This window comes from Orbicella franksi, chromosome 13, assembly GCF_964199315.1.
Source record: "Orbicella franksi chromosome 13, jaOrbFran1.1, whole genome shotgun sequence".
Classification (NCBI taxonomy): domain Eukaryota; kingdom Metazoa; phylum Cnidaria; class Anthozoa; order Scleractinia; family Merulinidae; genus Orbicella; species Orbicella franksi.
Genome location: NC_138157.1, coordinates 11,188,543 through 11,201,225, shown reverse-complemented (window position 1 = coordinate 11,201,225; position 12,683 = coordinate 11,188,543). Strand labels below are relative to the sequence as shown.

Here is a 12,683-nt window from a genome sequence, read left to right as displayed (position 1 = left end):
AACAACAGAAAATAAACAAAACGTCACACAACCAGGTTTAGATAATTCAGTTGTAGAGCTGTATTCTGTACATGGCTAAATAGATGCCTAACTCCATGACATAAGTTTCAGTTATTATGTAATAATTTCAATGATATGAACAAAGCAGAAGTTTGTGTACATGTACATGTGTATCAGGACAATTTTTTTTATGAGTTATAATTATTTACTGACTTAAGCTTCTGGTTGACTGCAACCCTTTATCAAACCTATCACCAATAATTACTGTACCCACCAATATCATTTGAACTCTGAGCTTTATAACCCGTTTAGAAACTAGTTAGAAGTGCATTTTCTGCTGCCATCAATCAGGGCAGGAAAAAACCCAGGTCTGATTGCCCAGGGCAAGTAAATTTTGCTCTTGGGCAAGTGAAAATGGGGGGCAACTGAAAACTGAAAACTGAAATGTACTGGCCCATTGGGCAACTGGATTTCAACTACTACAGAACAATTACTCACAGACTGTAGGAAAAGGAAACAAACAAACTAGATCTAAATCTGCCAGTCACAACCCATTCATCGAGTTGCACTGATATGTCCTTTTAAACCTGTTGCAGTGAACTTCTTTGTTTCCTAATATATACAGTAAGATAATACTGACAGCAATGTAAAGGTCACATATTGTTTTCAAAAGCAAGTGGTGTAAAACATGGACACATACCACAGAATGATCTGACTCCATGCTAGGTTGACGTACATTTGAAAGACTCCTTTCTATTCCTTTTGTTTGGTTGGCTTCTTCAGTGAGCTCGACGTCTTTGAAAGGTGTGACATTGCTAACAGATTCTTTAGGTTCTGCTGCCATATCTAATTTATTAACGACAGGTTCTACATTTTCACCAAACTGGATGAGGTCTGAAATTTGTCTTTTTCCTTCTATGGATTTTTTCTTAGGAATAATCGGAGACAATACATTGGATTCAGAGGATGCATCAACGACAGGCAATGACACAAAGGGATTTACTGGAGAATCAGGACTAACAACATCTGTTGGAAATTGGCCAGACGCAATCACTGCCGGTCTCTGCACTGGCATTTGTGAATCAGTAGCACTTTCTCCTCTTTCCTCCTCTGTGTTTGTTAGCTGGGTTTCAGCCTTGATAGCACATGGAACATGACCATCCTTTTGGTCCAATGAAGTTTCTGAACAGGGCAACACAGGCAGATCCTTAGCTCCTGTGCTATCTGCAGAGTTTGTGACATTTGCTACTTCTGAGTCTGTTTGTTTAGCAGCTAATTGCTGTTGTTCATCTGAAGTCCTTTGCTCATTTGTACCTACATCAACACTCTGTGCTTGATCCTGGGTGGTTTTATGAAAACTATGCAAGCGTGTGAGGCCTCCTCTTTTAGAATTGGCTGTGGAATGAAATAAATAAATAAATATATAAATAAATAAATAGTCACAGACTACTGGGACCAAAAAGCAACTACTTTTACACACCATTTCATGCCGTGTCCATGTACATTCACATGGTTGTGAACTCTCGTGGCATGCTCCTTCCGGCAAAAAATGTCCATGATTCCTTAGGTGCAGGTTTATCAAACTTTGATGATTTGGAGATCTAAAAGCATAACCCCTTGCACTTTGCCAGGTTTCTTTGTCGCTTTGTCAGTACCCATGCTATTACTCCATCCTCGTGGGTGGAAAGATGCACTTTAAGTCAATTACTTTATCCAAGGACAGTGAAGGAGGAAGTGAACCCGCAATCCAGCAGTCCCAGGTTCGAGCCCCGCTCTGACCACTACCTGAATTTGTTTCTCGGTAGCCCCGAATTCATATCCTCTGCCACGCTTGAAAATAGCCAACTAGTTTGCCTCTGGCCAGTTGGGATTCTTAACAATGTTATGTTCAATTTGAATTTTTTTTTCAGTTGTTTGCTCGGTCCTACTAGCACTTGTGGAATAAACATTGCTGAGGGTAAATAAAGGTTATATATATATATATATATTTTTATATTTTGAACTAGGCCTGAGCACTCAAACTCAAACTACTCGATCTGTAATTCAGTGCACTAACTATTAAGCCAACACATCTCTCATATGCTATTTACAAGCAAGAGCTTTGCCTTACCAAGCAGAGGACTCAAAGTTCTTGAGAGATGAATACTCTCTGATCTTTTAATAGAATACCTCCCTCTCAATGCCTCTGGACTACCACGCCCTCCTGATATCGAACACAGACTTGAGGAGCGTCTGTGTTGGAACAATCCTCTTCGCAGAGCAGTTACTCTCTCTGTCTTTGGAGAATGGACAGTAGACTTGGATCTAATGCAAGTGCTAGTTGAACTTTGGTTGATAGAGGATGCTCCAGAATTTGACCGGGACTTGGAGATATCTGCAGCTGCAAAAGCCTCACAGGCTGACTGAACTAGAAGTCTCTGCATTTCTTTTAGCTCCTGTTGAGAATCAAGAACCTTATGTTAGCCACATAAAACAGGTAACTATAATTTCCAACACAGAGAGAATGTCACATAATATAAAACCCTTGGAGGTGCACTTGTTGAAGGGTTTGCATTAGCATTTTTAGCGGTAGGGCAACTGGTTTTTGAACTGACCTGCTTTACAAGAAAACCTTCCTCAACATGGTCAAACCAGGCCGACGAAATTGTCCTCACGGCTGGCCAATATGCCTGTTGCCTGACCCTTAATGAGAGCCTTATTTTTGGTCTATGGAACAAGGTCATCAATGCCTTCACCTTGCTCAAAAATACCCACCAAAAGTTGCCTAATTGTTTAAAATCATACAAAATGAATACACCAAAACTGGACATGGCACTCCTATGATCCCCTCACCCACCTTACCCTGTCACACCCAACTCAAAACATAAAACTAAATTCACAGCAAGTGGAAATGGAAAAAGTCTTACTGGTTCTAAGTCGACTGGTCGCACCCCATGAATGTTGTTCTCATAGATTCTTGCTCCATGTTCCACTAAAAGGAATGACACTTCCAGCTTGCTCCTATGTCCAGCAGACATGTGAAGTGGTGTACAACTACAGATGAAGAGAGAAAATAAGAAAGAATATGTGTGAAGTCAAGAGTTTCATTAGCATTTTCAGCAGGAGGGCAACTGGTTTTCACAGGGAGGCAAAACGTTTAAACTGAACTTCATTATAAGTAAAACTTTCCTTTAGATAGTCAAACCAGGTGGGCAAAATCATCCTTACAGTTGGCCAATGTGCCCAACATAGGGCCTTAAAGAAACCCCTGAAAGTAATAACACGTAGCAAAAGTAGTTTTATGAAAGAGTAGGAGATGTGATGCAAGTCAACACTACAGCATGCCCAGGGGCTGTTCATTCGCAAACTCGCAACTTATTATCTTATGCAGACATTAGGTTGAAGGATATTAAGAATGCCATTAGAAAGTGTATGTAATGCTGTTTGCATAATATTGCTGAAGCGTTTTTCATGTATAATTTAAAATCAACTGCCAAAAGTAGTAAAATGGAAGACAAAGACATACAAATTGTTATCTTTAGCTCTGACATTTGCTCCATAACCAAGAAGTAACTGAGTAACAGCTCGGTTCCCTGCAGTTGCCGCAACATGTAGAGGAGACTTGTCATCAGGTCCCTCCCAGTTTATATCTGCTTCCCTGAAAGAAAATAATAAAATTATTTACTACCTATTGTTTTGATGATAATCTCAACTAGCTACAGTACAGCCAACATGAATATAACACATGTGAACAAGCAGCCCATATAGGCAGGGTTTTTTTTCGGTCTGAGCAGGTGGATTTTTCTGTGAGGTTGGTGCTCTCTATCAATCACCTGTCTGGTGGACAAGCACCATTTTTGATGTTTTAATTGGCACTTGTAAGGCCATGAAGACCTCCAGGCTTGCACAAAGAGCTGCCAACTTGCCCAAAGGGAAACCGGGAAACTACATTTAAAGGAGGTCTTGCATACCATAAACTGTTGCGTATAGGCCTTCCTGCATATAAACCCTCTAGTTATATTACCTCCAGTTATAAGCCCCTCTCTAGTTAAAAATGAAATGAATTTGATTTATTATGATGTTTTAAAGATTAATTAAAAACTAGTATACAAAAAATGTATTTAGATAACACTGCTGCAGCTCATTTTGAAATGGGCTCTTTATTCCACTCATAAGCCATCCCACCCCCATCCCCCAGATAATAAGTCCCTCCATTTTGAGGCCCATTCAAAACCCTTTCCAAATTTGTATAAGTCCAGTGGTTATAAGTTTACAATATATCTAAAAGACTGACTGGTTGAGTTTTTACTCAAGCTAAAGGGGGTAGTCAACAATTAGATAGCTGTATTAGACAAGGCGAACAAAAGCAAGGTTCCATGCAGTTGGTTTTCTCCAAAAGACAAAAATGGTCATAACTTTTGTACTGCCAAGAGAAAACTGCCAAGTATTGTCTACATGTACATTTATATTCAACTCATAAACTTTAACTCAATAGCAACTCAATAATCACACTAAATGGTGCAAGCAATAATGTTTCACATGACACTGAGGCAATGAAACATGCAAACTGGGCATCTCCTGGCTCCTGTTTGCTTTTTTACTATAATACACATCCCCCTTCCCTCATTTCATACTTCTTACAACAAAATGGTGCTCAAAGTATCAGCATTCGCATTTACACATAAAACAAGGGCTATACGATCATATAAAAATTTCTTGTTTTATGCGTAAATGTGACTGTTGATACTTGTGAGCACCATTTTATTGTAAGAAGTATGAAATGAGGGAAGGGGAAGTGTATTATATGTGGCTAAATATCATTTAGGCAAGGTTAAACTCAAGCTAATGCAGCTAGCTAGTGTGCCCATCCAGCTAATATCATTTAGGCAAGTTAAATATGAGCTTATGCAGCCAGCGGTTTCCGCGTTTGGGAGTACGTGACCTGTGGGGCGGCCTTCAGGGGTTTTGCAGGGGTTTATGGTTCATTGCATAATAGTGTTGTAGTGTATTCTGCTGATTGTTGCGGATCAGTTGCACTGCTTTGCTCGCGAATCATTGCGGATTCTCTCTTTCAAGAGCTGTTGTCTATCATTGTTTATACAATAATGACGGCCAGGTCAACCCGTAACAGTCAAGCGGCGGCCTTCGATGCCATTGTTTCTGTTGCTGAGACGACTCGACCACGTCCCAATGATGCAAATCTCCCTCCATCAACTTCACAGACGCCGGTCGTTCCTTCGACGTCTCAAGCTCAGCCTGCTGATCAGCCTTCTCCCGCTTTCTTGGCATCGGTTATCAATGCGGTCAAGCAAGCCCTCGCGGCCGAGCAAGCTTCAAATTTGCCATTGACGCCTCCAGTTTCTTCATCCACGAGTGTGCCGGAGGCGGCCATGCCTGGGGGCGTTCCTCCATCGTCTCTATCTTCTGGCCAGCTAGATGCTCAAGTCTCAGCCCTGGCAGCCTCTGGCGTTGGCTTTCCGCCAGTTTCGGCGGTCGCTGCGAGCGCTACGGCGCAAGGTAGGCCCAATTTTGTTGTGCCTTCTTTTGTTTCTACGTTTGCCTCGCCAATACCCGCACTCGCAACTTCTTCGTCCAATTCCGCTATTGGGACCGCGTCGCTCGCTCTCGGCGGTGTTTCTTCGCCGGCCCAGTCGCCTATACTGCATCAGGCTTTCGTGGTTGGCCCTGGGTTTTCGCCCATTCCAGCGAAGCTCGTAAGCCAGATTGTGGCTGGGAAGTTTGTAGAGCTGAACGAGCTGCTTTCGGTTAACATAGTTTCAACTGAGTCCGAGCCTCAGTTGCTGCTCGACGGTCGGTTGGTGCTAACTTCGACACCTAAAAAACCTAAACGGCGCATTGAGGATATATCGAGTTGGCTGGAGGCTTTCTCAGTGTACAGCCTCATTTTGTCGTCCCACTTCCCTCAGCGGTGGAGGGATTTGCTGCAATACCAGCTTTTGATTCTCCGCACATATCGCCAGTTCGCCGGTCGGGTTTGGTTGGCGTATGATCGGGCCTTCCGCGAACACGCTGCCGCAACGAACTTGACGGACTGGTCGGCCATAAATGTCCAGTTGTTTAATTTCCACGCGGCTGGGGCCTCTGTCCGTCCTGGCCGTGAATTGTCAGATGAATCCACGGAGCCACATGGAGCTACGTCTTCCCACATTATTTGCAAATCGTGGAACCGAGGCCGTTGTGTTGCTCCTTCGTCATCATGCCGTTTTGCACACAAATGCTCCAGCTGCTTTGGTCCGCACCGCGTTGGAGCTTGCCCTGGCGAGCCACCAAGCCAGTCCCGAGCTTCTCCCAAACGGCAAGCTGACTCTTCTCCTTCTCGCTCGAGCAGCAAGTCCAGGCGCTAAGCGATTGAAGTAGCAGACTTTAATAGTTGTCATTAGGCCCTCCCATACTGTTTTGACTTTGCTGTTAGGGTGGAGGACTTCTAGCTGCAGGTTTAGGTGCGAATAGACACTATCAGATTGGTTGTTTGTCATTTGCCGCGTTATGTTTGTTATTTCCCACCACTCTATGTTGTTGTTCGTTCGTTTTAGGAGGGCATATTTACCACTTGTATTTTTTTTTTTTTTTTGACCTTTTGTGCTTGAATTAAATCCAGTCGCTTCAGTTTTATTTTCGTGGCATTTGTTGTTTACCAGGTTGTGCATCAATTAGGGGGTTTGGGTTGGGGTTAGATATTATGGGGCCAGGTATTGACTCCTGTTCTATTTGTGTTCCTTCCCTAGTTCCTCTCCCCCCAGTTTCAGCAGTCACTCCTCTGCAGGCGGAGCAGTTTGCCTGGGAGTTGCGGCTCCATCCCCATCAACAGCAGGTTCATTTTGTATTGGATGGAATCCGTCACGGGTTCAAATTGGGCTTCTGCCCGGCCCAAAAGCTTAAGGCGGCTAAGAAAAACAAACCATCTGCGCACCAGCATCAGTCTGTCATTGACGACTATTTAGCCAATGAGGTGTCGTTGGGAAGGGTGGCTGGCCCGTTCGATTCCCCCCCCTTCCCCAACCTCCAAGTCAGTAGCTTTGGTGTTATTCCAAAGAAGGGCCAACCAGGAAAGTGGCGCCTCATTGTGGACTTGTCTTCCCCTGGGGGGGCTAGTGTCAATGATGGGATCAACCCAGATGAGTTTACCCTCCACTACATAACTGTGGATCAAATTATTCGCCTAGTGTCTCGACTGGGAAAGGGGGCCCTCATGGCTAAGTTCGATGTCGAGGCTGCTTACCGCAATGTTCCTGTTCATCCATCTGACCGTTATTTGCTGGGGATGAAGTGGCGTAATCAATACTATGTGGATCTGGCTCTCCCCTTTGGCCTTCGATCAGCTCCTTTCATCTTCAATGCGATAGCAGACATGGTTGAGTGGATCCTCGTGCATTCTTACCAGATTCCAGACCTGCTGCACTACCTTGACGACTTCATCACTGCTGGCCCTCCTGAGTCATCTCAGTGTGCGCACAACTTGAGTATTGCAGTGTCAGTATGCAGACGTTTGGGCTTGCCACTTCACCCCGGCAAGTGTGTGGGCCCCTCAACTGTGCTCGTGGTCCTAGGTATTGAGCTGGATTCCGTTATTCAAATCGCTCGTCTCCCCGCCGAGAAATTGTCCGCTTTGCGAGATCTCATTACTTCTTGGCTTTCTCGAAAATGGTGCAATAGGCAGGAGTTAGAATCTCTCATTGGCCATCTGCATCATGCGGCAAAAGTGGTCTGGCCTGGGAGAACCTTCTTGCGTCGCATGATCGACCTGTTATGCTGCTTTCGCAAAAGGGATCACCCGGTTCGCCTTAACAGGGAATTTCACTTGGACCTCCTGTGGTGGCACCAATTCTTGTCAGATTGGCACGGTGTTAGCTTTTGGCTGTTCCCAGGTTTATTGCCAGAGGCAGACGTCGAGGTGGCTTCTGATGCAGCTGGATCAATTGGTTATGGAGCATACTTCAAGGGCCTTTGGTTTGCTGGTTCCTGGGCTCCTTCTCAACAACAGCAGTCCATCGCTTATAAGGAGCTCTTTCCAGTTGTCATCGCTGCTCATGTTTGGGGACACATGTGGTGCAAGAAGCATGTCCTTTTCCGTTCAGACAACGATGCTGTCGTCCATGTTTTGAATTCCAGGACTTCTAAAGTACCGTGTTTGATGCGATTACTGCGCAGCCTGCTTCTGGCAGCCGCTCATCATAGTTTTTCCTTTTCTGCCCAACATGTACCTGGGGTTAACAATCAGATAGCTGATGCTTTGTCTCGCTTTCGTTGGCAGGACTTCAGGCAGTTGGTCCCGGATGCACAGCTTCACCCTACATGGATCCCGCCAGAGCTTCTGGCGGACTTGACTTCTCTGCCCTAGAGCAACAGTGCTTTTCCTTTCTGTCTCAAGGGCTCGCCCCCTCGACACGCCGTTCATACACTTCAGCACAATCAAAGTTCATTTCCTTTTGCCGTCAGCTTGGCAAGTTACATCCTTCTGGGTCCCCGTGCCCAGCAGACGAATGGACACTTTGCCTCTTTGTCACGTTTCTTGCGAGAACTATTCAGCACTCATCTATCAAGGTGTATCTGTCTGGGGTTAGAGCCCTTCATATTGAACAAGGGTTCCCTGACCCACTTATGAATTGCCTTCGTCTTCAACGGGTTGTACGTGGAATCAAGCGCTGTCAAGGCTCTCCTTCTTCTTCGCGACTTCCCATTACTGATGACCTGATGTTGGTTATTTGGCGGTCTCTTGACCTTTGCCTCCCGGACCATTGCATGTTCTGGGCAGCTTGTTCATTGGGATATTTTGGCTTCCTTCGCGCGTCCGAGTTCACTGTTCCCAACCTGTCTAGCTTCTCGTCATCTCTGCACTTGGGTGTTCAGGATGTTGCGGTGGATTCACCTTCAGCCCCATCATGCATGCGCATTAAGATTAAAGGTTCCAAGACTGATCCGTTTCGGAAGGGCTGTCTCATTCACATCGGCGTTGGTAGGCATCCATTGTGTGCAGTGCATGCTCTTATGACTTACCTTGCGCTCAGGGGTGATGCTCCAGGCCCCCTGTTTTTGTTCCAGAGTGGTCAGCCCCTCTCACGTTCTGTGTTGACGGATTGGCTTCGGCAGATCATGGTCTCCGCCAGGATTCCTGGTAACTTCTCGAGCCATAGCTTTCGTATAGGGGCTGCTACTGTCGCTGCTCGCAATGGAGTACCAGATCATTTGATTCAGTCCATGGGCCGCTGGTCAAGCAATGCCTATCAGCTCTACATTAGGACCCCGTCGGATGCCTTAGCTGCCCTCTCTAAAAAATTGGCTTGAGGAAAGCATTTGCGCTACCTGGAACGCCCTTTGGAGCTTATCTCTGGTTGCTGTAGCATGATGTTCCTGGGTCTTTCTTTTGGACTTGCAGTCCACCGTGGCTAGCTTCCTAGGTATGTGTTTATTTTGCATTTGCCCTTTATACCAGCTGAGTGGTGCTTGGGGGTAGGTTTGGGGGATCGGAGGTACCATGTCACCCTGTCCCTGGGTCCCTCCTTTCTCCAAGCACCAGGAGAAGGGTTTCATCTGGGTGGTTCCTGCTTTCCAGGGTTGCCATGGATACCTCCTAGCGGCTTATGGCTTTGGCACCCCGCTAACCTTTAAGGCACCAGTTCCCAAGCTCATCTATTTGCGATGAGTTTAAATGTGGCTAAATATCATTTAGGCAAGGTTAAACTCAAGCTAATGCAGCTAGCTAGTGTGCCCATCCAGCTAATATCATTTAGGCAAGTTAAATATGAGCTTATGCAGCCAGCGGTTTCCGCGTTTGGGAGTACGTGACCTGTGGGGCGGCCTTCAGGGGTTTTGCAGGGGTTTATGGTTCATTGCATAATAGTGTTGTAGTGTATTCTGCTGATTGTTGCGGATCAGTTGCACTGCTTTGCTCGCGAATCATTGCGGATTCTTGCACCCTCTCCTCCCTCCCGTTTTGTTCTTGGTCAGGGTAAGTATTCTCCAGGTAAGTAGATTCCACTGAATTTCTTTCAGTGTGACGGTGCCGGTTAGCGGACGCTCATTGGGTGGTTCCTGCTTTCCAGGGTTGCCATGGATACCTCCTAGCGGCTTATGGCTTTGGCACCCCGCTAACCTTTAAGGCACCAGTTCCCAAGCTCATCTATTTGCGATGAGTTTAAAAATTTTTGGATGTGCACCAACAAGGGACCATCACATCCTTGGGGCACACAGAATTACGCTTAACTCGCATGAAACAAAATAGCAGAAGAAAACATGAAAAACAAAATGAGCTATCAAATTGTAAAACAAATAATCTTACCATAAAGGCCTCAACTTTAATCCAGTCAAATTACGAGGACATTTCAAAAATGTGCAGACCCCTAAAATTTTGAAGCTGAGGGGCTCAGGATGCTTTTTTTTTTCTTTGCAAAATCAAGTGCAAACACTGACAGGTGTATTGTATCACTTAATATAACCATATTTTTTAAGCTCTCACCTCTTCAAAAGTAGTTGTGACATTTCTACATCGCCCAGTGAAACAGCATAATACAGCAAGCTTCTCCTCGCAGTGTCATGCGAATCCACCGATACTCCATCATCCAGATACTTTTCAACGAGTGCTGTTTCTCCCCTTTCGACAGCTGATATGACATTATGCACTGTTTCAGCATCCTCTGGAACTTCACCATCAGACAGGGGTAATGACGTGTCTTGAGGCTGGTGCCCTTTATATTTTGCAAAATTTGGCGAAAGACGATCAACAGAGTTAAGAGCTTCTTTCTGAAACCGCTCAATGGGAAGAAGAGGAGTTGTCGTCAGAAAGTTCTGTGTAACAGTTTCCTTCTCCATCCTTCCAAGATCAAGTTCTTTTGGAATTTTCTCCTTTGGCATGATTTCTCTTAGCTCTTTTATTATGTTTTTTCTTTCCTTTCCTTCTGATGGAAAATTGTTCAAGACATTTTCTTTCTGATCTCTTGGAGGTGAAATCACAGGGGAAGAAGCGTCAGCCACTACTGGTACTGAATGAGTTTGAGACTGTAACTCTTCTACAGAGTGGCATCTCTTCACTTGCCCAGTTGCCAACATGTCAGGATTTATTGTTTCTTCATTGTGTACCGTAGGTAAACTGGACCTTCTAATTGCCTCATCTCTTTTAACCCAAACTGGGGGTTCTTGTTGCGAAGAAGGAAAAACATGCACCTCAGCTTGGACAGAAATCGGACCATCTAAAACAGGATTCACCTGGCTTTTTCCAGCTTCTTTTCCATCACTGTCACTCCCATCTGAAGGAACCGGTGAAAGAGCGGAGAACTCAACATGCCGTCCAGAGGTGTGTGAGCTGGTTGGATGACGAAGAATAGATGGACTGGTCGTACTTTTGGTAAATTTCTTCCCATGAGGAGATCTGCGACCAGAAGAACCTTCTATGCCATGTTTCCACTGCACATGAGGATGCCTTCTCTCCACAGATGAACTACCAATTGTCGAAGTTGTTGAAACTTCAGAGTTTGTACGGGTTCGCTCAGAACTGCTAATTGAATGGGTTCTTCTTGCCCGCCGAGTTTCCCTTTCAACTCTCTCCCTGGTTAATTTACCAATAGCTTTAAAGGCCAGTGCCACAGTCCTCACAATACTAGAGGCCTGAGAAAATGACAAATAAAAGACAACAGATATTAGAATTCAGTTTTTTCCATTTTCAAAGATTAGCATGCAAGTATCTTTTAAACTTATGCAATCAGAAACATGTTTTGAAGGTCATTCACCCCTGAGCACTCCCATTCAAAAAAATAGTAATTGAAAAAACTAATTATGTCACACAACTTTACTAATGTAAATTCTATGTTATCTGTGAAGAAATGTAATCTTATACCACAGTCACTCACCACTTGCAAAACTGCATTCATATTTTCCTTGAAACATAATTCTAATACTCAATCAACGAAAAACAAAAAGCTGTATTATACTATATTTTGTGACCAAAGGACAATCAAATAAATTTACTAGCATGGTGTTAACCATTTTACTGCAGTTGGTTACAGTGTTAAGAAATGATGCCAAGTTTCTGTTTGTTTGTTTTTTACCACTGAGTAAATTTTATCATAACATGACATTCCAAGACAGTTTCAGACATGCATCACTGACTCAAACCTGCATAAAATTTATTTTAGAAATAGAAGGTTGTTGCCCATTTGTTACAGAAACTGTGGTGAAGTGTTTCACCCTGTGATGTTACAAGATTCTAGCAACATTCTAGCAAAGACCATCAGCTCATAAGGAAATTTGAGTAGCCCATGACTGATACAGGTCAAAAAGAACCAGCGATTCAGGTGTTATAGACGTGTTTTTATAGCTTACATGACTGTACATGTATTTTGGATTTGAACACCTCCAGTATTAAATTGATCATTCTATTTCTCATGAAAAACGTTATACATGTATGTTACAATGCACCATTTGGATCAAAAGTGTAAAGCCACAGTACGATGGCTTTGCTATCAGGAGTAAATTCTTGAAATAGCATACAGTTATCTCATTCTGAGTTGTGTACATTGTAACCTGCCATGTTCGGTCACGCAACATTCAGTAGACGACGTTCCAATGACTCATCAGTTGAAATTTCACATTGTAAAGGAAAATTTCAAACAAAACAATATCTGATCCACTTTGACAAATGACACCAAGTTTTTAGGTTTTTTACTCTGTCATTTCATACTGAAGTGAAGAAT

At 44.1% G+C, this 12,683-nt stretch overlaps 2 protein-coding genes and 1 pseudogene across 2 annotated transcripts in view; 2 read left to right on the top strand and 1 right to left on the bottom strand.

The window, feature by feature from the left end:
* LOC145466643 (uncharacterized) overlaps positions 1-12,683 on the top strand; it is a 246,132-nt gene that overhangs the window by 171,687 nt on the left and 61,762 nt on the right. The gene's annotated exons all lie outside the window — the stretch shown is intronic.
* LOC145466626 (uncharacterized) overlaps positions 1-12,683 on the bottom strand; it is a 39,435-nt gene that overhangs the window by 24,453 nt on the left and 2,299 nt on the right. Inside the window, exons 2-6 of the mRNA XM_081450332.1 lie at positions 10,454-11,598; positions 3,506-3,637; positions 2,907-3,033; positions 2,111-2,435; positions 701-1,395 (exon numbers count right to left, since the gene is read on the bottom strand). Of these exons, the coding sequence (XP_081306458.1) occupies positions 701-1,395; positions 2,111-2,435; positions 2,907-3,033; positions 3,506-3,637; positions 10,454-11,598 (2,424 nt within the window). The remainder of the gene's footprint in view (positions 1-700; positions 1,396-2,110; positions 2,436-2,906; positions 3,034-3,505; positions 3,638-10,453; positions 11,599-12,683) is intronic.
* LOC145466689 (uncharacterized) lies at positions 5,051-10,428 on the top strand (annotated as a pseudogene).